A 26,846-nucleotide genomic window follows, 5' to 3' on the forward strand; every position below is an offset into this window, starting at 1 on the left:
GATCCTCGACTCCAAGAAACAAATAGAACACCTAATTACCTCAAAACAAACAAGCCTTCTCCAAGGCACATTGTATTGAAGATGTCAAAAATTAATGACAAAGAAAGAATCCTCAAGGCAGCCAGGGAAAAGAATTGATAACCTCCACAGGAAAGCCCATTAGATTATCATCAGATGTTTCAGCAAAAACTCTGCAAGACAGGGGGAATAGAACGAAATATTCAAAGTATTGAAAGAGAGAAATTATGAGCCAAGAATAATATTCCCAGCAAAGATATCCTTTAGATATGAAGGAGAAATAAAGACCTTTCCAGACATACACAAGCTGAGGGAATTTTCTAATACACAACCTGCACTACAAGAAATACTAAAGCAGGCCATTCAACCACCATCAACAGAGACAATTTGTGGTAACCAAAACATAAAAAAAGGGAGAGTAAAGGCCTGAACCGGAATATGAGAATAGAGAAATCTGGCATGCTGAAGAAAATGAAATACTCTAAATATCATACTTTCTTTCACATAAACTTAAGGGTAACCACACATACACACACACACACATACACAAACCCAGAATTGAAATATATACTATAATAAAAGAAGAAACAAAGGAAACATTGCAGAATACCACCACACAGAAATAATAGACAACAAAAAGGCAAAGAAACAATGGAGACACAGCCTTACCAGAACACTAAAGATAGAATGACAGGAAATCCTCACATATCAATAATTACCCTAAATGTAAATGGACTGAACTCACCAATAAAAAGGCACAGAGTAGCAGATTGGATCAAAAAACTAAACCCAAACATATGCTGTCTCCAAGAGACACATCTCAGCTACAAGGACAATCATAGACTCAAAGTGAAAGGGTAGAAATTGACACTCCAAGGAAATGGCATCCAGAGAAAATCAGGTGTAACCATACTGATATCTGATGAAACAGACTTCAGGGTGAAAAAGGTAACAAGAGATAAAGACGGACATTTCATAATGGTAAAAGGGACTATACAACAAGAAGACATAACAATTATCAATATTTATGCCCCCAATCAGGGACCAACAAAATATACCAAGCAACTACTAACAGAACTAAAGGGAGAAATTGACCAAAACACAATTATACTAGGGGATTTAAATACATCATTGACAGCTATGGATAGATCATCCAAACAGAAAATAAATAACGAAATAGCAGCCCTAAATGACACATTAGATGAAATGGACATCATTGACATTTATAGAGGACTTCATCCTAAAACAACAGACTTTACATTTTTTTCTACTGTACATGGACATTCTCAAGGATAGACCATATATTGGAACATAAAATCAGCCTCAGCAAATTTAAGAAGATTGAAATCATACCAAGCATATTCTCTGATCACAAAGCTTTGAAATTGGATAACAACTGCAAAAAGAAAGCGAAAAAGCACAAACACATGGAGATTAAACAACATACTTTTAAAGAACGACTGGGTCAAAGAAGAAATTAGAAGAGAGATCAAAAGATACATAGAAAGAAATGACAATGAAAATACATCCTACCAAAAGTTTTGGGATGCAGCAAAAGCAGTTTTAAGAGGGAAATTTATATCATTACAGGCCTATCTCAAGAAACAAGAAAAATCCTGAATAAATAACCTCATGTAACACCTTAAAGAACTAGAAAAGAAGAACAAGTGAAACCCAAGGTCAGCAGAAGAAACAAAATAACAAAAATCAGAGCAGACATAAATGAAATGAACTAAATGAGAACAAAACGACAATAGAAAAAAATAATGTGACAAAGAGCTGATTCTTTGAAAAGATTAACAAAATTGACAAACCCTTGTCTAGACTCACTAAGATAAAAAGAAAGAAGACACTAATTAACAATATCAGAAATGAAAAAAAGGAAGTTATTAAGGACACCACAGAAATACAAAGGACCATCCAAGAATACTATGAAGGACTATATGCCACCAAATTCAATAACCTAGAAGAAATAGACAAGTTCTTAGAAGCATATAGCCTTCCAAGGCTGAACCATGAAGAACTGGAAAATCTAAAAAGACCGACCACCAGTAAAGAAATTGAATCAGTCATTCAAAACCTTCCCAAAAGCAAAAGTCCGGGACCAGATGGCTTCACTAGTGAATTCTATCAAACCTTCAAAGAGGATCTAATACCAATCCTGCTCAACCTCTTCCAAAAATTTGAAGAAGAGACAGTACTCCCTAACTCATTTTATGAGGCCAACATTACCCTGATACCAAAACCTGGTAAGGACAACACAAAAAAGAAAACTACAGACCAATGTCTCTGATGAATACAGATGCAAAAATTTTAAAGAAAATTCTAGCAAATCGAATACAACACTGCATTAAAAAGATTATTCATCACGACCAAGTGGGGTTCATCCCAGGGGCACAAGGATAGTTCAACATCCACAAATCCATCAATGTGATACATCACATAAACAAAATAAAGGACAAAAATCATATGATTATATCAATTGATGCAGAAAAAGCATTTGACAAGATACAACATCCTTTTATGATTAAAACACTTAACAAAATAGGTATAGAAAGAAAATACCTTAACATAATAAAGCCATAGATGACAAGCCCTCAGATAATCTCATAATTAATGGTGAAAAACTGAAGCCCTTTGCTCTATGTACAGAAACACGACAGGGCTGTCCCCTATCACCTCTGCTTTTCAACATAGTGTTGGAAGTCTTTGTTAGAGCAATCAGGCAAGAGAAAGAAATAAAAGGCATCCAAATTGGGAATGAAGAAGTTAAATTGTCACTCTTTGCAGATGACATAATGCTATATATAGAAAACCCTAAAGACTCCACCAAAAAGCTGTTAGAAACAATCAACGAATACAGTAAACTTGCTGCCTACAAAATCAACGTACAAAATTCCATTGCATACCTATATACTAACAATGAAAACTCAGAAAAAGGAATTCCAAAAATCGATTCCCTTTGCAATTGCAGGGGAAAAAAATTAAATTACCTAGGAATAAACTTAATCAAGGATGTGAAGAATTTATATGCTGAAAATTATAAGACATTTTTGAAAGAAATTGAAGATGACACAAAGAAATGGAAAGACATACCCTGCTCATGATTGGAAGAATCAACATACTTAAATAGCCATATTACCCAAAGCAATATACAGATTTAATGCAATCCCCATCAAAATCTCAATGACATTTTTTAAAGAAATAGAACAAAAAATCATCAGATTTGTTTGGAACCACAAAAGCCCCTGAATAGCCAAAGCAATCTTAAGAAAAAAGAACAATATTGGAGGTATCGCACTGCCTGACTTTAGCTTGTACTACAGGGCTACAATAATCAAAACAGCATGGTATTGGCAGAAAAACAGACACATAGACCAATGGAATAGAATGGAGAATGCAGAAATAAAACCCCATAAATATGGACAGATAATTTTTGACAAAAAAACTAAAAACATACAATGGAGGAAAGACAGCCTCTTCAATAAATGGTGTTGGGAAAATTGGATAGCCATGAGCCAAAAAATGAAACTGGACTGCTATCTGTCACCATGTACCAAAATTAATTCAAAATGGATCAAAGACTTGAGCATAAGACCTGACACAATAAACTGCATTGAAGAAAACATAGGTACTAAACTTATGGACCTTGGGTTCAAAGAGCATTTTATGAATTTGACTCCAAAGGCAATGGAAAAGTAAAAGCTAAAATAAACGAATGGGACTATATGAAACTTAAAAGCTTCTGCACAGCAGAAGAAACCGTCGACAAAATAAATAGGCAACCAACTGAATGGGAGAAGGTTTTTGCAAACAGTGCCTCAGGTAAGGGCCTAATATCCAATATATACAAGGAACTCATGAAACTCAACAACAAAGAAACAAACAACCCAATTGAAAACTGGGCAGAGGCCTGAAGATACATTTCTCCAAAGAGGACATACAAACTGCAAAGAGTCATATGAAAAAAGGCTCAACATCACTAATCATCAGAGAAATGCAAATTAAAACCACAATGAGATATCACCTCACCCCAGTCAGAATGGCTATCATCAATAAGACAAATAGTAACAAGTGTTGGAGAGGCTGTGGAGAAAAAGGAACCCTCATACACTTTTAGTGGGAATGCAGACTGGTGCAGCTGTTATGGAAGGCAGTGTGGAGGTTTCTGAAAAAATTACGAATAGAATTACCATATTACCCAGCCAGCCCTCTCCTCGGTATCTACCAAATAAATCTGAAAACATTTATACATAAAGACACGTGTGCTCCAATGTTCATTGCAGCTTTGTTTACGGTGGCCAAGACATGGAAACAACCAAACTGTCCTTCGATAGATGAATGGATAAAGAAGTTGTGGTATATATGCACAATGGAATACTATTTGGCGTTAAGAAAAGATGATATAGGAACATTCGTGACAGCATGGATGGATCTTGAGAGTGTAATGCTAAGCGAAATAAGTCAGACAGAAAAAGCAAAGAACCATATGATTTCACTTATATGTGGTATATAAACCAAAAACAAGAAAAGAACAAGACAAACAAATGAGAAACAAAAACTCATAGACACAGACAATAGTTTAGTGGTTACCAGATGATAAGGGAGTGGGGGGTGGAAGATGAGGGTAAGGGGTATCAAATATATGGTGATTGAAGGACAACTGAATCTGGGTGGTGAACACACAATTGGATTTATAGATGATGTAATACAGAATTGTACACCTGAAATCTGTGTAATTTCTCTAACAATTGTTACCCCAATAAATTTTTTAGAAAACTAGAAATAAAACGAGGAAAAAAGAGAGGTCATGTAGGATAAAACATGAGTCCTGCTTCCTCTGCAATACCATGGAGGTCAAGGGTGGAAAGTGGAGCAGACATCGTGACAGTATGAGCATAAAATATTTATGAAATGAGCAGGAGAGCAAAACAACAGGAAAATTAAAATGTAAGGGACCACTTAAAATGTAGTGCCTTTTCACCATGTAATCAGTGCAGTTTCATTTGTTTGGAAAAATGACAGCCCAATTTAACAGTAAATCTGGTCTAAAATATAAAAAAATAAACAAAAAGACCAAACAGAAATCAGAGTAATGCCTAAGCTGTACTACTACCTGTCTTTATAAGGGACATCGTCTCAATTATGCCATTAAGGTAATTTATGCATTGTGTTCTAGCTTATGTCATTGTGTTTTCATTTACGTCATCTTATAAGAACTCTCAAATTTTAGCAAATTGTTCTCCTCTAGACCTTATATTCTTATAAATACATTTTGTGTTCCTTTCTACTTAGATACAAATGGCCAACAAATATATGAAAAAATGCTCAACTTCACTATTAAGGAAACAGAAATCAGAACCACATTGAGATACCACCTCACAACTGTTAGAATTCCTATTATCAACAAGACAAGTAATAACAAGTGTTAGAGAGGCTGTGGAGGAAAAGGAACCCTCATACACTGTTGGTGGGAATGTACATTCGTACAGCCACTGTGGGAAACAGTATGGAGGTTCCCCAAAAAATTAAGAATAGAATTACCATATGACCCAGCAATCTCTCTTATGGGTATCTACCCCCAAACAAATCTAAAAATGTTAATCCGTAAATATATAAAAGGTCTGACAATTAAGTTTGCAAACTTGATTGTCAGACCTCGTATATACCCCTGTGTTCATTGCAGCATTACTCATGGTGGCCAAGAAATGGAAACAACCAAAGTGTCCTTCAATAGATGATTGGATAAAGATGTGGTACATATATACAATGGAATAATACTGCTCTGCCATAAGAAAAGATGAAATACTGCCATTTGTGACAACATAGATGGATCTTGAGATTATGAGATTATCATACTCAGTGAAATAAGTCAGGTAGAAAAAAATCAAGAACCTTATGACTTCACTCATGTTTGGGATATAAAACTGAAAGCAATAAATGAACAAGACAAACTAAAACTCATAAACACAGACAACTGTTCAGTGTTTATCCAACCGTAAGGGGAAGGGGGTGGTAGAGGAGGGTAAATGAGATCAAATATACTATGGTAATGGAAGGAGAACTGACTCTGGGTGGGGAACACACAATGCAATATGTATACGATGCATCATAGAATTGTATGCTTGAAACCTATAAAATTTTACTAACCAATTTCACCCCAATAAATTTAACTTTAAAAAAGAAAAGAAACAAAAACTCATAGACACAAACAATAGTTCAGTGGTTACTAGAGTGTAAGGGGTGAGGGAAGTAGTAGAAGAAGGCAAACGGGGTCTAATATATGGTGATGGAAGGAGAACTGACTCCGGGTGGTGAGCACACAGTGTTATATATAGATGATGCAACACAGAATTGTATACTTGAAACCTATGTAACTTATTAACCATTTTCACCTGAATAAATTTAACTGAAAAGGAAAAAAAAAGAAGAAAGTAGGAGCAGTGAGGACTGTGGAAGCTGGATTAGTGACAGTAGCATCTGAAAGGAGAGAGAAGCAACCAGAATATGAACTAAATCTGAGCAAAAGAAAGCAAACAGCCTGGCTGAGTCTAAAGAAATATCCCAGGGGTATAACAGATTCTATAGGGGTTCTGCAATCTTTTTATTTAAGTCAGCTAGACCAGAGATTGATTCATCCCCCATGAGTTTTGGGAAGCCAACGAATTATTCTGAGTTTAACTTTCACATTTGTAAACTTGGAGGGGAGTGAATGATGCATAATTTACAAACTGTTAAAATAGTGTGTCTAGAAGACCTCGCTCTGTGCTTGGCACACAGTTAACTCGTCCCTGTTGTCTTCTTGCCCCTTTGAAGGATCTTCTAAGTCTGCCATCACAGATGTCCCTGAGATTGGGGAAATTGTTTGGGATGCTGTTGACTGTTGGAGTTTTATGTTTCATTTTTCAGCCCCTAAAGATGACTTTGCACTTTGAGTTTACAGACCTTTCTGTTGGAGAATTGGATTGAGCTGATTACCTTCCTAACAGTTGTATTATGAGAATTCAACAGAGCAATGTACTCAAAAGTGCTCTGTAAACATTTGTAGATATGTTTCCTTGTTTACTATTTGTTTGTTTGAACATTTCAGCGACTTGGAGATAGAAATGGGTGGGCCTTGGATTCATTTGATTTTTGCTTTTTAAGTTTCCTGGAGATGTGTCAGATAACTTAATAGACTTTATCTTAGATGCAAAAGATACTGAACTTCACAGGAACCACTGATCTCTGACATAAGACAAAATCTGTAATTCCCTGCTGTTGGCTGCTGATATGCCACATCATGGATATTTTATTATTTATAATGCAATGTGACTTTGTGCCTGATATTTACAATCATGTTATCAATCGTGGAACTGTACACTTTTTATTTATAGAAAAATCAGTGTTATCTGGGTCAGGTGAATAGATAAAGGCTCAGTGAAGTCATGAATTTTAATCTCTGGCATCATTGCCAATTTCATTGTTTTGTAACTAAACAGAAAACTTGTCTACAGTTTTAGTGGAAAAAATAAGTTATTCTACAATTATTTGAGAATAATCATGGGTATGTAAATGGAGTTATCATATCAGAATTGAGCCTAACATGGTCATATCCCTCTTGGAAATGCCCTGTGTGCTTTAGGGAGATTCTCTAGTTTTTTTCCCAAGAAAGTAAACCCAGATATGGGACATTCAGAGAAGCAACTCAGGAGTGGCCTTTCACGTGCAAGAGAATTCTTTGAAACTCTTGCTTTACCTTCAAAATGCATGCATATTTTGCATTCAACTTTAAATTTCTTCATATTTGTTTTTAAAATAGTTTTACCCAAAATTTTGAATAAAATTGATTGCCCCTGGCACAATGCCTGCCTCTAGGGATGACAGTGAGCCTGTCTGACAAGCTATGATGTCATTGGAGTGGTAGATGGAGGATATAGGTCAACATGCAAATAGTACTATGTGATGGAGGCATGTATGTTTTGGGCAAAATGCCTCATCTTCACGCGGTAATACTGTGAGAGGAAAGGTAGAATTCGGATAACATGGTAGAGAGCTAAGGCAGAGGGGGCCTAATAAACTGAGCCATGCGTCTTCATACTACTGAAATAGAAATTCCTCTGCAAAAGTAAAAAGTCCTGATCATTGTTCTATTTTCTGTTGAATTTCATTTTGGGGGAATGCAACAGTGTTGTGGATTCATACATAGTAACTTTTCAAAATGTAGATGTCAAGAGAAAATAAGAATGGGGGTAAGATATATATGTGATACTTATATCACATATAAGTATATAACATATATATGATATTTATATCATACGATATGGAAGATGTATAGATATACAGATGGATGGATGGATAGATAGATAGATAGATAGATAGATAGATAGATAGATAGATAGATGATAGATAGATAGATAGATAATAGATAGATATAGATATGAATTAACCCCAAAGCCTTTACTTCAACTCCAAGACCCTTCTCAATACCCTACCAAATCTTCTGCACACAACTAACATATCTGGCTTCAACTCTATCAAACCATTTGCTAAGTAGGTTTTGTTTTGGAAACATTTGTATGTAAAACAGTCAAACTACCAGGGACCATCTGAGAGTAGGGCATTAGGACCCAGAGCCCAATGGTTCAAATAACAACTAGGCATCATACAAGCATCAGAGCAAATGGAATGTGCAGACCTGAGAACATGAGTAATTCAATAATGTGGCCACACCATCTCAGGTTTTTCCATGGTGAAACAATTTAGGCTGGGTCTTTACATCATTTACTTTTTTGTTTTTCTTTTTTTCTTAATTTATTGGGGTGACAATTGTTAGCAAAATTACATAGATTTCAGGTGGACAATTCAGTATTACATCATCTATAATCCCATTGTGTGTTCACCACCCAAAGTCAGTTCTCCTTCCATCACCATATTTGAACCCCCTTACCCTCATCTCCCTCCCCCCACCCCCCTTACCCTCTGGTAACCACTAAACAATAGTCTGTGTCTATGAGTTTGTTTCTCATTTGTTTTTCTTGTTCTTCTGTTGTTGTTGGTTTATATACCACATATCAGTGAACTCATATAGCTCTCCGCTTTTTCTGTCTGACTTATTTCGCTTAGCATCATACTCTCAAGATCCATCCTTGTTGTCACAAATGTTCCTGTATCATCTTTTCTTACCTCTGAATAGTATTCCATTGTGTATATATACCACAACTTCTTTATCCATTCATCTATCGAAGGACAGTTGGTTGTTTCCATGTCTTGGCCTCCGTAAACAAAGCTGCAATGAACATTGAAGCACATATGTCTTTATGTGGAAATGTTTTCAGATTTTTTGGGTGGATACCCAGGAGACAAATGGCTGGGTCATGTGGTAATTCTATTCGTAATTTTTTAAGAAACCTCCACACTGCCTTCCATAACGACTGCACCAGTCTGCATTCCCACTAAAAGTGTATGAGGGTTCCTTTTTCTCCACAGCCTCTCCAACACTTGTTACTATTTGTCTTATTGATGATAGCCATTCTGACTGGGGTGAGGTGATATCTCATTGTGGTTTTCATTTGCATTTCTCTGATGATTAGTGATGTTGAGCATTTTTTCATATGTCTATTTGCCATTTGTATGTCCTCTTTGGAGAAATGTATCTTCAGGTCCTCTGCCCAGTTTTCAATTGGGTTGTTTGTTCTTTTATTGTTGAGTTCTATCAGTTCCTTGCATATTTTGGATATTAGGCCCTTACCTGAGGCACTGTTTGCAAAAACCTTCTCCCATTCAGTTGGTTGCCTCTTTATTTTGTCGACGGTTTCTTCTGCTGTGCAGAAGCTTTTAAGTTTCATATAGTTCCATTCGTTTATTTTAGCTTTTACTTTTCCATTGCCTTTGGAGTCAAATTCATAAAATGCTCTTTGAACCCAAGGTCCATGAGTTTAGTACCTATGTTTTCTTCAATGCAGTTTATTGTGTCAGGTCTTATGCTCAAGTCTTTGATCCATTTTGAATTAATTTTGGTACATGGTGACAGATAGCAGTCCAGTTTCATTCTTTTGCACATGGCTATCCAATTTTCCCAGCACCATTTATTGAAGAGGCTGTCTTTCCTCCATTGTATGTTTTTAGCTGCTTTGTCAAAAATTATCTGTCCATATTTATGTGGTTTTATTTCTGGGTTCTCAATTCTATTCCATTGGTCTATATGTCTGTTTTTCCGCCAATACCAAGCTGTTTTGATTATTGTAGCCCTGTAGTACAAGGAAAAATCAGGGAGTGTGATACCTCCAGTATTGTTCTTTTTTTTTAATATTGCTTTGGCTATTCGGGTTCTTTTGTGGTTCCAAACAAATCTGATGATTTTTTGTTCTATTTCTTTAAAAAATGCCATTGGGATTTTAATGGGGATTGCATTAAATCTGTATATGGCTTTGGGTAATATGGCCATTTTAACTATGTTGATTCTTCCAATCCATGAGCACGGAATGTCTTTCCATTTCTTTGTGTCTTCTTCAATTTCTTTCAAAAATGTCTTATAATTTTCAGCATATAAATCCTTCACATCCTTGGTTAAGGTTATTCCTAGGTATTTTATTCTTTTTGCTGCAATTGCAAAAGGAATTGTTTTTTCTATCTCTTTTTCTGAGATTTCATTGTTGGTATATAGGAAAGCAATGGACTTTTGTACGTTGATTTTGTAGCCAGCAACTTTACTGTATTCATTGATTGTTTCTAATAGCTTTTTGGTGGAGTCTTTAGGGTTTTCTATGTATAGCATCATGTCATCTGCAAAGAGTGACAATTTAACTTCTTCATTCCCAATTTGGATGCCTTTTATTTCTTTCTCTTGCCTGATAGCTCTGGCGAGGACTTCCAACACTATGTTGAAAAGCAGAGGTGATAGGGGACAACCTTGTCGTGTTCCTGAACGTAGAGCAAAGGGCTTCAGCTTTTCACCATTAATTATGAGATTAGCTGAGGGCTTGTCGTATATGGCCTTTATTATGTTGAGGTAGTTTCCTTCTATACCAATTTTAGTAAGTGTTTTAATCATACATGGATGTTGTATCTTATCAAATGCTTTTTCTGCATCAATTGATAGAATCATATGATTTTTGTCCTTTATTTTGTTTATGTGATGTATCACATTGATGGATTTGCGAATGTTGAACCATCCTTGTGCCCCGGGGATGAACCCCACTTGGTCGTGATGAATAATCTTTTTAATGCGTTGTTGTATTTGATTTGCTAGAATTTTGTTTAGCATTTTAGCATCTGTATTCATCAGAGATATAGGTCTGTAGTTTTCTTTTTTTGTGTTGTCCTTACCAGGTTTTGGTATCAGGGTAATGTTGGCCTCATAAAATGAGTTAGGGAGTACTGACTCTTCTTCAATTTTTTGGAAGAGTTTGAGCAGGATTGGTATTAGATCCTCTTTGAAGGTTTGGTAGAATTCACTGGTGAAGCCATCTGGTCCAGGACTTTTGATTTTGGGAAGGTTTTTGATGACTGATTCAATTTCTTTACTGGTGATCGGCCTGTTAAGATTTTCCAGTTCTTCATGATTCAGCCTTGGAAGGCTATGTGTTTCTAAGAACTTGTCCATTTCTTCTAAGTTATTAAATTTGGTGGCATATAGTCCTTCATAGTATTCTTGGATAATCCTTTGTATTTCTGTGGTGTCCGTGATAACTTCCCCTTTTTCATTTCTGATTTTGTTAATTAGTGTCTTCTCTCTTTTTATCTTAGTGAGTCTAGCCAAGGGTTTGTCGATTTTGTTAATCTTTTCAAAGAACCAGCTTTTTGTCACATTAATTTTTTCTATTGTCTTTTTGTTCTCTATTTCATTTAGTTCTGCTCTGATTTTTGTTATTTCCTTTCTTCTGCTGACCTTGGGTTTCGCTTGTTCTTCTTTTTCTATTTTTTTAAGGTGTAACATGAGATTATTTATTTGGGATTTTTCTTGTTTCTTGAGATAGGCCTGTAATGATATAAATTTCCCTCTTAAAACTGCTTTCACGGCATCCCAAAAATTTTGGTAGGATGTATTTTCATTGTCATTTGTTTCCATGTATCTTTTGAACTCTCCTCTAATTTCTTCTTTGACCCAGTCGTTCTTTAAAAGTATGTGGTTTAATCTCCATGTATTTGTGTTTTTTCCTGCTTTCTCTTTGCAGTTGATATCCAATTTCAAAGCTTTGTGATCAGAGAATATGCTTGGTATGATTTCAATCTTCTTAAATTTGCTGAGGCTGATTTTGTGTCCCAATATATGGTCTATCCTTGAGAATGTTCCATGTACACTTGAAAAGAATGTATAGTCTGATGTTTTAGGATGAAGTGCTCTATATATGTCAATTATGTCCAATTCATCTAATGTGTCATTTAGGGCTGCAATTTCGTTATTTATCTTCTGTTTGGATGATCTATGCATAGCTGTCAATGATGTATTTAAGTCCCCTAGTATAATTGTGTTTTGGTCAATTTCTCCCTTTAGTTCTGTTAGTAGTTGCTTGGTATATTTCGGTGCTCCCTGATTGGGGGCATAAATATTGATGACTGTTATGTCTTCTTGTTGTATAGTCCCCTTTACCATTATGAAATGTCCATCTTTGTCTCTTGTTATCTTTTTCACCCTGAAGTCTGTTTCATCGGAAATCGTTATGGCTACGCCTGATTTTCTCTGGGTACCATTTGCTTGGAGTGTCAATTTCCACCCTTTCACTTTGAGTCTATGCTTGTCCTTGTAGCTGAGATGTGTCTCTTGTAGGCAGCATATGGTTGGGTTTAGTTTTTTGTTCCAATCTGCTACTCTGTGTCTCTTTATTGGTGAGTTCAGTCCATTTACATTTAGGGTGATTATTGATATGTGAGGATTTCCTGTTATTCTGTCTTTAGTTTTCTGGTAAGGCTGTGTCTCCATTGTTTCTTTGCCTTTTTGTTGTTGTCTGTTATTTCTGTGTGGTGGTATTCTATGATGTTTCCCTCTGTTTCTTCTTTTATTACAGTATATATTTCAGATTTGGATGTTTTTTGAGTGGTTACCCTTGAGTTTATGTAAAAGAAAGTTTGATATTTAGAGTATTCCAGTTTCTTCAGTACGCTTACTTTCTCTATTCCCATATTCCAGTTCAGGCCTTTACTCTCCCCCTTTTTATGTTTTGGTTGCCACAAGTTGTCCCTGTTGATGGTGGTCTAATAGCCTCCTTTAGTATTTCTTGTAGTGCAGGTCGTGTATTAGAAAATTCCCTCAGCTTCTGGATGTCTGGAAAGGTCTTTATTCCTCCTTCATATCTAAAGGAGATCTTTGCTGGATATATTATTCTTGGTTCATGATTTCTCTCTTTCAATAGTTTGAATACTTGGTTCCATTCCCTCCTAGCTTGTAGAGTTTCTGCTGAAAAATCTGATGATAATCTAATGGGCTTTCCTTTGTAAGTTACTGTCTTCTTTTCCCTGGCTGCCTTGAGGATTCTTTCTTTGTCATTGATTTTAGACAGCTTCAATAAAATGTGCCTTGGTGAAGGCCTGTTGGGATTGAGGTAATTAGGTGTTCTATTTGCTTCTTGGATTCGAGGATCCAGTTCTGTCCACAAGTTTGGGATGTTCTCATCGACGATTTGTTTGAATATATTCTCCATTCCCTTCCCTCTTTCTTCTCCTTCTGGTATGCCCATTATTCGTATATTGCTCTTTCTGATGGAGTCAGAAAGTTCTTGTAGAGTTCTTTCATTTCTTTTAAGTCTCAAGTCTCTTTCTTCTTCCCTCTGTGTAAATTCCAGGTTCCTATCTTCGATGTCACTGATTCTTTCCTCCATCTGGTCAACTCTACTACCTAAGCTGGATATTTTATTGTTAATTTCTTCTATTGAGTTCTTAATCTCCAGAAATTCTATTTGGTTCTTTTTCAAGATTTCAATCTCTTTTGTAAAATGCTCATGGTGTTCTTTGATTGTGTTTCTGAGTTAATTAAACTGCCTTTCTGTGTTTTCTTGCATCTCGTTCAGTTTTTTCAGAATTGCGATCTTGAATTCTCTGTCATTTAAATCATAAAGTCCATATCTCTAAGTTCCTTTTCTGGAGACTTTTCACTTTCTTTCTGAGCTATCTTGTTGCCTTGGTTATTCATGGCAATCACTGATTTACTATTTCTCTTCCTAGACATCTACAGGAGTGTCTTCTGCAACAGGTTGATAGGTATGCGAAGAGCTTTTGGAGTTTCAAAGCTCTTTCTGCACCAGATTCAGAGCCCGTTTGTTTCAGCAGTTCTGTTTACTCCTGCAGGGATCCGCCCAGATAGGTGGGGCCAGGGGCGGGGTGAGTTGTGAGAGGTGGCCCAGAGCAATGGCGGCGACCACCACCACAGCCAGTCCTGCTTCCACAGCTCCCTCCCCTTTGCCGGAACTAGTTGAGCTACGAATCTGTGTCTGCGGTCCACAGTTCTCAGAGCAGCAAATATTCTGTCCTTTGATCCGACACTGCTACTTTATCGCTTCTAGCACCGGGCAGGTGGGGGCGGGGCGAGCTCTGGGAGGGTATGGAGGGGGTGGCTAGTCTCCGTGCCTAAGGCTTCCGTTCTCCACTTGGCAGTGAGAGCTTAAACCACCGATTTCAGCCCTCTTCCCTCAGTCTTTGCTCCGAGGTCTGCCGTGAGCGAGCGTTGGGTTCAGCGGTTTTGTATGCTGCCCCCTCAGCCCTGTGGGCCGTAAGCGGAGCCCTAGCAGTCCGAGTCCTTCCCTCTCCAGCAGCGGTAGTTCCGGGAGCAGCGGGCTCCGAGCACTGAGCTAGGTCTGTGTCCTGTGCCCGCGCGGCTCCGTCTCCGCACTTCTCTCCCTCCTCCCCCGCTCGTGCGATTCACCCACCTGGAGGTGAATTCAGTAGTGGGCCTCTTCGTCTTGCCTGTCTGCTGTGCAAGGAGTCCTTTGTGGAGTTATTGTTGTCCGATTCGTTGTAAATTCCAGGGGAGCGTTACAGAGGCTCACCTCACGCCGCCATTTTTCTCCTCTACCCTCCCTCTGATTCTTTATTATCAAATGAGACTCTTAGAGACAAAGAGTTGCACAATCTCTCACTCCATTCCATGTGTCACCCACATTGGTTGCCTCTGCTCAGCAGCCGAGCAACCCTGAGATGCACCTCTCACTTAGGCCTAAGAGCAGATATACTGAGATTTGCAAACAATCTGTAGCCAAGGTCATAGGGGCACCTGCTTCAATAAGGAGGTATTCTAATAATCCTTTTGTACTCTCCTTGGCCTGAAGCCGTTAGTCTAGTGAAGAGTCATTACTCCCGTCTTATAGTATATAGCAAGTTGATGGTAACCATCCAATCACAACTCTTACAGCATCAGGAATACTGAGAGGCAGGAGAAAGAAAAGCCCACATAATCTACGAACAAAGAGACTGAATTATAGATCATCAAGTTTTTCATTTTTTTCCTTCAGTACAGATTATCTTCTAAAAATGGACAGTGTAGATTTGCTTAATACTCAGATTTTTAAGATTATTTTTTGTAAATACACAATGTATGCAAAACTAACTCTGTCTTTGAATAAATACTCAGAAATGATTCTTACCTAAAATAGAATGAAAGCAAGAACTCTAGCTATTTTGATTAACCCATTAACAGACATATATTGAACAATGATGGAAAATAAAGCATTTTAGTCACCTGGTTTTGCAAATATCTACTAGACTATAGATAACCTATGTAACAATTGTGTTCTGAAATTTCTCAGGAAAGAAATTAAATAAACGAGACCTAGCTTCTTAATGCCATGCTCAGGTTCCTCCCAAATAACTAGAATATCCTGGAAATCCCTAGATAATAAACAGATCAGAAGAAATAGAGATACAGAAGTTTAACCTTAAACTTTGCTAAATGGAAACACATTATAATTACAACAGTAAACATCTGTTGACTAATCATTCTACTTCCTTAGGGTCTGCTTTAATACTTTTTGCATATTTGAATTTAAAAAGGCATTGTTTTCATAAGTCATTTAAAGGGCCTCTAGTATTACAGCAATTCTGTTTGATTTTCATTTCTCTGAAGAGTAGGCCTCATCCCCACTAGCATTCCACTATATTACTGGGAAAAGACATTAGGTTGCTAGAAGCATGTTTAATCAATAATAGCCTAATGAAATCACAATGCTGTTGTCTTCATAGAATGTAACTGAAGAGTAATTAAGCATGTTTATGTTGGAGTGTGAGTATCTATTTCAATGCTTATTTTGTCTCCCATTTTCCTTCATACAGATTTTTAAAAGCATTGCCTCTGATGAGACTGTCCAAGGGCAAGGAAGTCGGCGGCTGATCAGCTTTTCTCTCTCAGGTATGTTTTACTCACCTGAAGTCCTTGTGGGAAGAATAAGAATGTCAACCAAAGTCAGGAGGCCCACTTCAATTTGACTCTTACCTAAAAGTTACTCAACCTCTCTGTGCCTCAATTTCTCGATCTGTAAAACAAAAATTAAAAATATCTGCTTCATTCCCCTTCATGCCCTCATGATGATACTGGAGAATTCAATAAGTAATAGATGCAAAAGCACTTTTAGATGATGAGAAGAGAAGCTACTATTCTTCTTTTCCTCCTTTTACAAGTAGCAGTAATTGAGAGTTTTTATGAAGTAGAGGTAAGAAAAGCCTGAGGAAAGAAGCTGCTAGCAGACCATTTGTCTAAATAAAATCTCAATTAAGCCCAACTGGTAAAAAACAAAACCTGAGTTGCTCAAAAATATCCATTCATGGAAAAACCAGTGTAAGCCATATAAAGTCTATAATTTAATAGTATTTAATTAACAGTTAAGAGTAATTTAGTTTTTGTTGTTTTTGGTTTGTTTTTTTTTGTTTGTTTGTTTTAATAATGTATGTTAACAACGGGGAAACTGTGTAAAGGGTATTGGTACCCTGCTAAGGGTCTGGCTGCCTGCCATTTAAAAAAGTTAAAAATCGAGACACAGGTTGGTGGAAAGAAAAGCAGGTTTATTCAGAATGCTGGCGTTCTGGGAGGATGGTGGACCCCTGTCCAAAGGGCATCTCCCCATTCCTAGACTAGTTAGGAGGTTTTGTATTACACAAGAAGAACAAAGGAAAGGGGGAGGTGGTCAGGCAGGTCTGAGGGCTGACTTCACTTCCTGGGGTTTGTTCTGCTTTTGTTTTGTTTTGTTTTTAATAAAAGTTTATTGGGCTGACAATTGTTAGTAAAGTTACATAGATTTCAGGTGTACAATTCTGTAAAACATCATCTGTAAATCCCATTGTGTGTTCACCACCCAGAGTCAGTTTTAAGATAATGTTATTCCTGTACTCTGTACTGGGCCACCATGGCCTGGGGCTTTATGCATCACCAGTAAAAACTGCAAGGAGGTTGCAAATTGGATTCCAGTGTCTGAGCACTTGAGGATTAAGAAATTATTTTTAGGATTCTGTTAATTAAATGGATTAATGAGGTACGTGTAGACTTAGGAAAGGGAACAAAATAGAGTTCTTAAGTTATTCATTGAGGGGAGAAACAAAGAGAAAACAGCTGAATATCAGGGTGAATCAAACTGCAAACTAGCTAAGTCTAACTACAAGTGGCTAGATAGCAAGCTGTAAGGTGAATCAAACTGCAAAATAGCTAAATCTTACTATGTTATTGATTCTCTGAGTTTCAACCTTACAGTATTGTACTATCTTTGCAACTCTTCTGTAAATCTAAAATAATTTCAATATTAAAAGTATGGAGATAAATTGAGCTAAAATGCTATACACAGTTCAGAGCCTCCCCACATTCAAGTTCATCCTAAGCGGTCTTTGAGGAGATGCAATGGCATAAAGTTCTTGGACTCTGGCGGGTACAGTTTGAGAAACTATCGCCTTAGTTTGTTATCAAACCAACAAATGTTGTAGGCTATAAATGTCAGAAATCTGAGATCACACTTGTGCACTGTCCTTGGAAAATGGACAGTCAACTGGGGCTTTTCATGTTTCATTGAGCCCCTGTAAAGCAAATGTGTGTTTAAAAATCCATTGATAAGAACTTATAGTAAGGTTGCAGGATACAAGGTTAATATACAAAAAGTCAATCACTTTTCTATATACCAATAATGAACAAGTGGGATTTGAACACAATACCATTTACATTAACATCCCAAAAATGAAGTGATTAGGTATACATCTAAAAAATATGTATAAGATCTATATCAGGAAAACTACAAAACTCTGATGAATGAGATAGATGCACTAAATAAATGGAAAGATAGTTCATATTCATGAATAGAGAGACACAGCATTGTAAAGATGTCAGTTCTTCTCAACTGAATGTATAAAATCAATGCAATCTCCATCAAAACCCCAGAAAGTCATTTTTTGGGGGGATATTGACGAACCGTCTAAAATTTATATAAAAAAGCAAAAGACCCAGAACAGCCAACACAGCATTGAAGGAGGAGATCAATGTTGGAGGACTGACACTATCCAACTTCAAAACTTACTATAAAGCTATAGTTCAAGACAGTGTGGTCTTGGTGAAAGTCTTATTATATTACCTTGTGATCACATTCTTTGGAACTTGCCCAAAGGGTTTGAAAACTGAAGTCCATAAAAGACCTACACACAGATGTTTATAGCAACTTTATTCATAACTGCTAAAACTTGGTAGCAATCAAGATTCCTTTAGTAGGTAAGTGGATAAGTACAATCTGACACATCCAGATAATGGTCTCAGTGCTAAAAAATAAATGAGCTATCAGGCCATGGAATGCATATTGCTAAGTGAAAAAAAAAACAAAAAAACATCTGGAAAGGCTACATATTGTATGATTTCAACTATATCACATTCTAGAACAGGTAAAACTATGGAGACAGTATAAAGATCAGTGATAGCTAGGGACTGGGAAAAGAGAGATGAATAAGCAGAGCACAGAGGATTTTTAGGGCTGTGAAAATACTCTGTATGATACTCTAATGATGAATACATGTCATTATGCATTTATGAAAACCCATAGAATGTATAACATCAAGAGTAAACTCTAATGTAAACTATGGACTTTGAGAAGAGAAGTAAAATATTTATCACTCATCTGTGATTATGATGTGTCAATGTAGGTTTATCAATTATAACAAATATACCACTGTGGTAGGGGATGTTGATAATGGGGGAAGCTGTGCATGTGTGGGGCAGAAGGTATATAGAATATTTCTGTACTTTCCCTTAAGGAGGAAGTGTGCTGTGAATCTACAACTGTTCTAAAAAAAAAATAAAACCAAAAAAACAACTTAATTTGCAAGACACATTAGCATGGGTGTGTCTAGGTTTAAAAAAAGTGAAGAAGCAGCTCAATACTTTTGTATTATTGGAGCAAAAAGATAACAACTCCTGATTTGCTATTCTTTTTAAAATTAAATTTATTGGGGTTACAGTGGTTAGTAAAATTACATAGGTTTCAAGTGTACAATTCTGTAATACATCATCTATATTTCACATTATGTTCTCACCATCCAGAGTCAGTTATCCTTCCATCACTGTTTATTTTATCCCTTTTACCCTCATTTACCACACCTCTCCCCTCTTACCCTCTCGTAACCACTAAACTATTGTCTGTGTCTTACACTTTTTCTTTGTTTGTCTTGTTCCTTTGTTGCTTTCAGTTTTATATACCACATATCAGTGAAATCATATGGTTCTCGACTTTTTCTGTCTGACTTATTTTGCTTAGCATAATAATCTCATCCATGTTGTCACAAATGGCACTGTTCATCTTTTCTTATGACCGAATAGTATTCCATTGTGTATATATACCACATCTTCTTTATCCATTCATCTATCAAAGGACACTTTGGTTGTTTCCATGTATTCTTATGTTCCTATTGAAATGCTTGAGAAGTAACAATTATTTCTACAAACCTTCAGAAATAATAGAAACTAAGAAAACTACCTGCCAGAAATGAAGAGGAATTTTTACTAACCAAAGCTCAGTGAAATCCTGAAGTGTAAGAGTAATGTGATTGTGGGGACAGAGCCAGAAGTGCAGTTTCCAGGCTCTCCGCCTCACTCGGAAAGGTGCTGGCTCAGGTAGTAAATGGCCATCAACTGTGATTGGATGGCCATCAGCTGTGGCTAATTGGCCGTCAGCTGTAACCAGACGGAAACCAGTGAACCACTGGCCACTAATATAACTGCTATGGCTACGCTAGCAGAAAAATGGGGGCTAGCAAGAAGATGGTGGCTGGCAAGAGAGGATTGCAGTTAGCACGACAGAGTGCAATTAGCAAGGGGTTGGTTGTTGGCAGAGAAGCGGACGGCAGGTTGCAGATTGTGTGGCTTCTGCTTCCTGTGTCTCCAACCCAGCCACCAGTGAGACTATAGTGGTATGAACCCGCTATCTATGGTTCCGTGAGTGTTCCTTTTTGGCCTCACCATGTCCTGCATTCTTATGTGGGGAGCAGGAGCAGAGACCCCGCAGGCCGCCCTGCATGACAGTGATGCAGGATAGATACCATGGGACTGGGGAAGAAGATGAAATCTCCATTAATTGGTTCCCATTTTTACTCTGCCATACAGACATGGGCTCACAAACTGAGCAGAGGAAAGAAAACCACCCCACCCCAATTTGGTTCAAAAATTCCCTTATATGCCCTATGATTCAGTCCTTGGACTTCTCTTTTCTATCTATGCTTAACATTCCTTGATGATGAAATCTTGGTGCATGGCTTTCAGTACCATCTACATCCTGAAGATTCCAAAATTTAAATCACCTGCTTGGCTCTCTATCCTAAATTCCATCTGCCTGTTTGATATCTAATATCTACTTGGTTATTTAATAGGAATACCAAACTTTATGTGCTCCAAAACTTAATTCTTGATCTTCCCCAAATGCATTCTTCTTCAAGTGATCTCCTTCTCAGTTACCAGAAACTTCATGTTTCTAGTTTCTTAGGTCAAAAATCTTGGAATCTTCCTGTCACCTCACTCTTACCATGTGTCACGCAGGGGACCCTGCTCGCTGCGCCATTTGTCGTGCGGGGTGTCAGGCGGGGTCTGTGCTCCCGCTCCCCACATAAGAACGCAGGACATGGTGAGGCCAAAAAGGAACACCCACGGAGCCATAGATAGGAAAGTCATATCAATATATTCTCTCTGGCAGCTGGGCTGGAGACACAGGAAGCAGGATCTACATAATCTGCAACCCGCTGTCCTAACAGCAGTCCGCGCTTGCCAGCCACCATCTTCTTGCTAGCCCCCATTCTTTCTGCTAGCATAGCCACAGCAGTTATATTAGTGGCCAATGGCCTACGGGTTACAGCTGACGGCCAACTAGCCACAGCTGCTGGCCATCTGATCATAGTTGATGGGCATTTACTACCCGAGCCAGCACCTTTCCACGTGAGGCCGAGTGCCTGGAAACTGCTTTCTGCGGCTCTGTACCCACACCATGCATCCAATTCATTAGCAAAGCCTATTGGCTCTGTCTTCAAAATACACACAGAATTCATTGCTTCTCATAACCTCCACTTTTAACTCTTTCATCCAAGCCAATAAGATGTTTTGTGTGGATTATTCAGAGGTCAGGAGAAAAGGAGAAATCAGAAAAGGAGACTGAAGCAGTGAAACAAGAAGAAGACCAAACAAAGGTTTCGGTTTGAAAATCAAACAAATACTATCAAAGAGGAAGCAGCATTCAGCTGTGTCAAGTACTGCTGATAATAGTCAAGTAAGAAGATGAGAATCAACCTTCTGATTTACCAGGTGGCGGTCCTTGAACAGTTTCAAAGATGGGGAAGAAAGCCAAATCCCAGCGTATTGTTAGAAAATGGGAGGAGTTAAATTTAGACAACAACTATAGAAAACTGGCAAAGCTTAAAATTGTGTGCCAGCTGACAAGAGAGATATATTTTAGGGTCCAGCTTGAGAATCACAAAGCACAGTGAAGAAGGGCAGATTTGAATCTGAGAGGCAGGAAATACATTGGTAAGTAACATCCTACCCAGTAGACTAAAAAATCTTAAAGAAAGAAACTTTTCAATTTTAATTCTCTGCACTGCAGAACTGTCTCAGGACAAAGTTGTGGGGACAGAGTCCCAGAGAGCAGTTTCCAGGCTCTTGGCCTTACATGGAAGGGTGCTGGCGCTGGTGGTAGATAGCCATCAGCTGTTCCTAGTTGACCATCAGCTGTGACCAGTTAGCCAATTAGCCCCTGATATAACTGCCGTGGCTGCGCTGGTGAGCCGAGTCGGGAGTTGGGAGTCTGTCGGAAGGCAGGCAGAAAACCGGACAACAGGTCACACATCCTGTGGCTCCAGCCTCTAGTGAGACTATAGTGGTGTGACTCCCCTACCTATGGCACCGTGGGTGTTCCTTTTATGGCCTAGCCACATCCTGCGTTCTTATGTGGGGAGCGGGACCAGAGACTCCACAGGCCGCCTCGCAGGACACTCAGTATGATCTTTTTTTTGTTGTTGTTAATTAAATTTATTGGGGTGACAATTGTTAGTAAATTTACATAGATTTCAGGTGTACAATTCTGTATTACATCGTCTATAAATCCCATTGTGTGTTCACCACCCAGAGTCAGTTCTCCTTCCATCACCATATATTTGATCCCCTTTACCCTCATCACCCACCCCCCACCCCCTTACCCTCTGGTAACCACTAAATTATTGTAATTATTGTCTGTGTCTATGAGTTTTTGTTTCTCATTTGTTTGTCTTGTTCATTTTGGTTTATATACTACATATCAGTGAAATCATAGGGTTCTCTGCTTTTTCTCTCTGACTTATTTCACTTAGCATTATACTCTCAAGATCTATCCATGTTGTCACAAATGCTCCTATATCATCTTTCCTTAACGCCGAATAGTATTCCATTGTGTATATGTACCACAACTTCTTTATCCATTCATCTATCGAAGGACATTTTGGTTGTTTCCATGTTTTGGCCACCGTAAACAAAGCTGCAATGAACATTGGCGTACACGTGTCTCTATAGAGAAATGCTTTTATATTTTTGGGGTAGATACCCAGGAGAGCGATTGCTGGGTCATATGGTAATTCTATTCGTAATTTCTTGAGGAATCTCCACACTGCCTTCCATAGCGGCTGCACCAGTCTGCATTCCCACCAACAGTGTATGAGAGTTCCTTTTTCTCCACAGCCTCTCCAACACTTGTTACTATTTGTTTTGTTGATGAAAGCCATTCTAACTGGGGTGAGGTGATATCTCATTGTGGTTTTCATTTGCATTTCTCTGATGATTAGCGATGTTGAGCATTTTTTCATATGTCTATTTGCCATTTGTATATCCTCTTTGGAGAAATGTCTCTTAAGGTCCTCTGTCCATTTTTCAATTGGGTTGTTTGTTTTTTTGTTGTTGAGTTTCATGAGTTTTTTGTATATTTTGGATATTAGCCCCTTATCAGAGGAACTGTTTGCGAAAATCTTCTCCCATTCAGTTGGTTGCCTCATTATTTTGTCAATAGTTTCTTTTGCTGTGCAGAAACTTTTCAGTTTCATATAATCCCATTCGTTTATTTTAGTTTTTACTTCCATTGCCTTTGGAGTCAAATTCATAAAATACTCTTTGAACCCAAGGTCCATAAGTTTAGTACCTATGTTTTCTTCAATGCAGTTTATTGTGTCAGGTCTTATGCTTAAGTCTTTGATCCATTTTGAATTAATTTTGGTACATGGTGACAGATAGCAGTCCAGTTTCATTCTTTTGCACGTAGCTATCCAATTCTGCCAGCACCATTTATTGAAGAGGCTGTCCTTCCTCCATTGTATGTTTTTAGCTTCTTTGTCAAAAATTATCTGTCCATATTTATGTGGTTTTATTTCTGGGTTCTCAATTCTATTCCATTGGTCTATGTGTCTTTTTTTCCGCCAATACCAAGCTGTTTTGATTATTGTAGCCCTGTAGTACAAGCAAAAATCAGGCAGTGTGATACCTCCAGTATTGTTCTTTTTTTTTAATATTGCTTTGGCTATTCGGGGTCTTTTGTGGTTCCAAACAAATCTGATGATTTTTTGTTCTACTTCTTTAAAAAATGCCATTGGGATTTTAATAGGGATTGCATTAAATCTGTATATGGCTTTGGGTAATATGGCCATTTTAACTATATTGATTCTTCCAATCCATGAGCACTGAATGTCTTTCCATTTCTTTGTGTCTTCTTCACTTTCTTTCAAAAATGTCTTATAGTTTTCAGCATATAAATCCTTCACATCCTTGGTTAAGGTTATTCCTAGGTATTTTATTCTTTTTGCTGCAATTGCAAAAGGAATTGTTTTTTCTATCTCTTTTTCTGAGATTTCATTGTTGGTATATAGGAAAGCAATGGACTTTTGTACGTTGATTTTGTAGCCAGCAACTTTACTGTATTCATTGATGGTTTCTAATAGCTTTTTGGTGGAGTCTTTAGGGTTTTCTATATATAGCATCATGTCATCTGCAAAGAGTGACAATTTAACTTCTTCATTCCCAATTTGGATGCCTTTTATTTCTTTCTCTTGCCTGATAGCTCTGGCGAGGACTTCCAACACTATGTTGAAAAGCAGAGGTGATAGGGGACAACCTTGTCGTGTTCCTGAACGTAGAGCAAAGGGCTTCAGCTTTTCACCATTAATTATGAGATTAGCTGAGGGCTTGTCATAGATGGCCTTTATTGTGTTCAGGTATTTTCCTTCTATACCTATTTTATTAAGTGTTTTAATCATAAATGGATGTTGTATCTTATCAAATGCTTTTTCTGCATCAATTGATAGAATCATATGATTTTTGTCCTTTATTTTGTTTATGTGATGTATCACATTGATGGATTTGCGAATGTTGAACCATCCTTGTACCCCGGGGATGAACCCCACTTGGTCGTGATGAATAATCTTTTTAATGCGTTGTTGTATTCGATTTGCTAGAATTTTGTTTAGCATTTTAGCATCTGTATTCATCAGAGATATAGGTCTGTGGTTTTCTTTTTTTGTGTTGTCCTTACCAGGTTTTGGTATCAGGGTAATGTTGGCCTCATAAAATGAGTTAGGGAGTACTGACTCTTCTTCAATTTTTTGGAAGAGTTTGAGCAGGATTGGTATTAGATCCTCTTTGAAGGTTTGGTAGAATTCACTGGTGAAGCCATCTGGTCCAGGACTTTTGATTTTGGGAAGGTTTTTGATGACTGATTCAATTTCTTTTTTTTTTTCTTTTTTTTTTTATTATTTTTTTTTATTAATTAATTTATTTATTAGTTTCAGGTGTACAAAACAAGGTAATACTTAGACGTTCATCATTTATATCCCTCATACTGTGAACCCCCCTCCCCCCATCCACTATCCCTCCGACCTCACACTGAACCATCACATTATATATATAAAATTATAGTTGGCATTCATTAATGTTTAGCTTCTGATGTACAATGCCATGATCAGGTATCCACAGTATCCCTGAGGTGGTCTCCCAAATAGGACGCATGTCCATCGGATACCCAACAAAATCTTTACAACATTATAGAATACCTTCCCCAAATTAATTTTCAAAAGAAAAACCCTGAGGCCATCTTGTGGTTACCAGCTGCTTCCAAATCCCTTCACCTTTCCCCTTATCCCCAACCCCCTCCCACACACCCATCTAACCACTCTCGGTTTTTTCTCTGCGTCCCCAAAACTGACTCTGATTAGTTCATTCACATAGTCTTTGCTTTAGATTCCATATATAAGTGAGATCATATGGTACTTGTCTTTCTCTTTCTGACTTATTTCACTTAACATAATGTTCTCTAGATCCATCCATGTTGCTGCAAATGATAAGATTTCTTTCTTCTTTATGGCTGCGTAGTACTCCATTGTATAAATGTACCACAGCTTCTTAATCCAGTCATCTACCGATGGGCATTTTGGTTGTTTCCATATCTTGGCTATTGTGTAAAGTGCTGCAATAAACATAGGAGTGCATACAGATTTTTGAATTGGAGTTTTGGATTTCTCCGGGTAGATGCCTAGGAGTGGAATTACTGGATCATAGGGTAGTTCCATTTTCAGATTCCTGAGATACCTCCATACTGTTTTCCATAGTGGCTGCACTAATCTGCAGTCCCACCAACAGTGCACTAGCGTTCCCTTTTCTCCGCATCCGCGCCAGCATTTGTTGTTTGTTGATTTATTGATAATAGCCATTTTGACTGGAGTGAGGTGGTATCTCATTGTGGTTTTTATTTGCATTTCTCTGATGGTTAGTGAGGATGAGCATTTCTTCATATGTCTTCTTGCCTTCTGTATGTCCTTCTTAGAGAAATGTCTCCCCAAGTCCTCTGCCCATTTTTTAATTGGGTTGTTTGTTTTTTTGGAGTTGAGTTGAGTAAGTTTTTTATAGATTTGTGATATTAATCCCTTATCAGATATATCATTGGCAAATATCTTTTCCCATACAGTAGGATCCCTTTTTGTTTTCTTGATGGTTTCCTTTGCTGTGAAAAAACTTTTTAGTTTGATGTAATCCCACATGTTTATTTTTTCTCTTACTTCGCTCGCGCGAGGGGATATATCAGTGAAAATCTTACTCCGGGTAATGTCCATGAAGTTTCTTCCTATATTTTCTTCTAGATATTTTATGGTTTCAGATCTTACATTTAAGTCTTTAAGCCATTTTGAATTTGTTTTTGTATATGGTGTAAGGAGGTGGTCCAGCTTCATTTTCTTGCATGTGTCCGTCCAGGTTTCCCAACACCACTTATTGAACAGACTATCTTTACCCCATCGTACATTCTTGCTTCCATTGTCGTAGATTAGATGGGCATATAGGCATGGATTTACATCTGGACTCTCTATTCTGTTCCATTGATCTATGTATCTATTTTTATGCCAGTACCATGTTGTTT

The 26,846-nt window shown here is 37.6% G+C and overlaps 1 protein-coding gene across 6 annotated transcripts in view; it reads left to right on the forward strand.

The window, feature by feature from the left end:
* The window catches only part of HECW1 (HECT, C2 and WW domain containing E3 ubiquitin protein ligase 1), a 601,837-nt gene that overhangs the window by 379,801 nt on the left and 195,190 nt on the right, over positions 1 to 26,846 (forward strand). For all 6 annotated transcript variants that reach the window (XM_081079639.1, XM_081079636.1, XM_081079638.1 and 3 more), the window contains one exon: positions 16,258 to 16,333. In XM_081079639.1, the coding sequence (XP_080935765.1) occupies positions 16,258 to 16,333 (76 nt within the window). The remainder of the gene's footprint in view (positions 1 to 16,257; positions 16,334 to 26,846) is intronic.

This window comes from Rhinolophus hipposideros, assembly GCF_964194185.1.
Source record: "Rhinolophus hipposideros genome assembly, chromosome: 18".
NCBI classification, from domain to species: Eukaryota; Metazoa; Chordata; class Mammalia; order Chiroptera; family Rhinolophidae; genus Rhinolophus; species Rhinolophus hipposideros.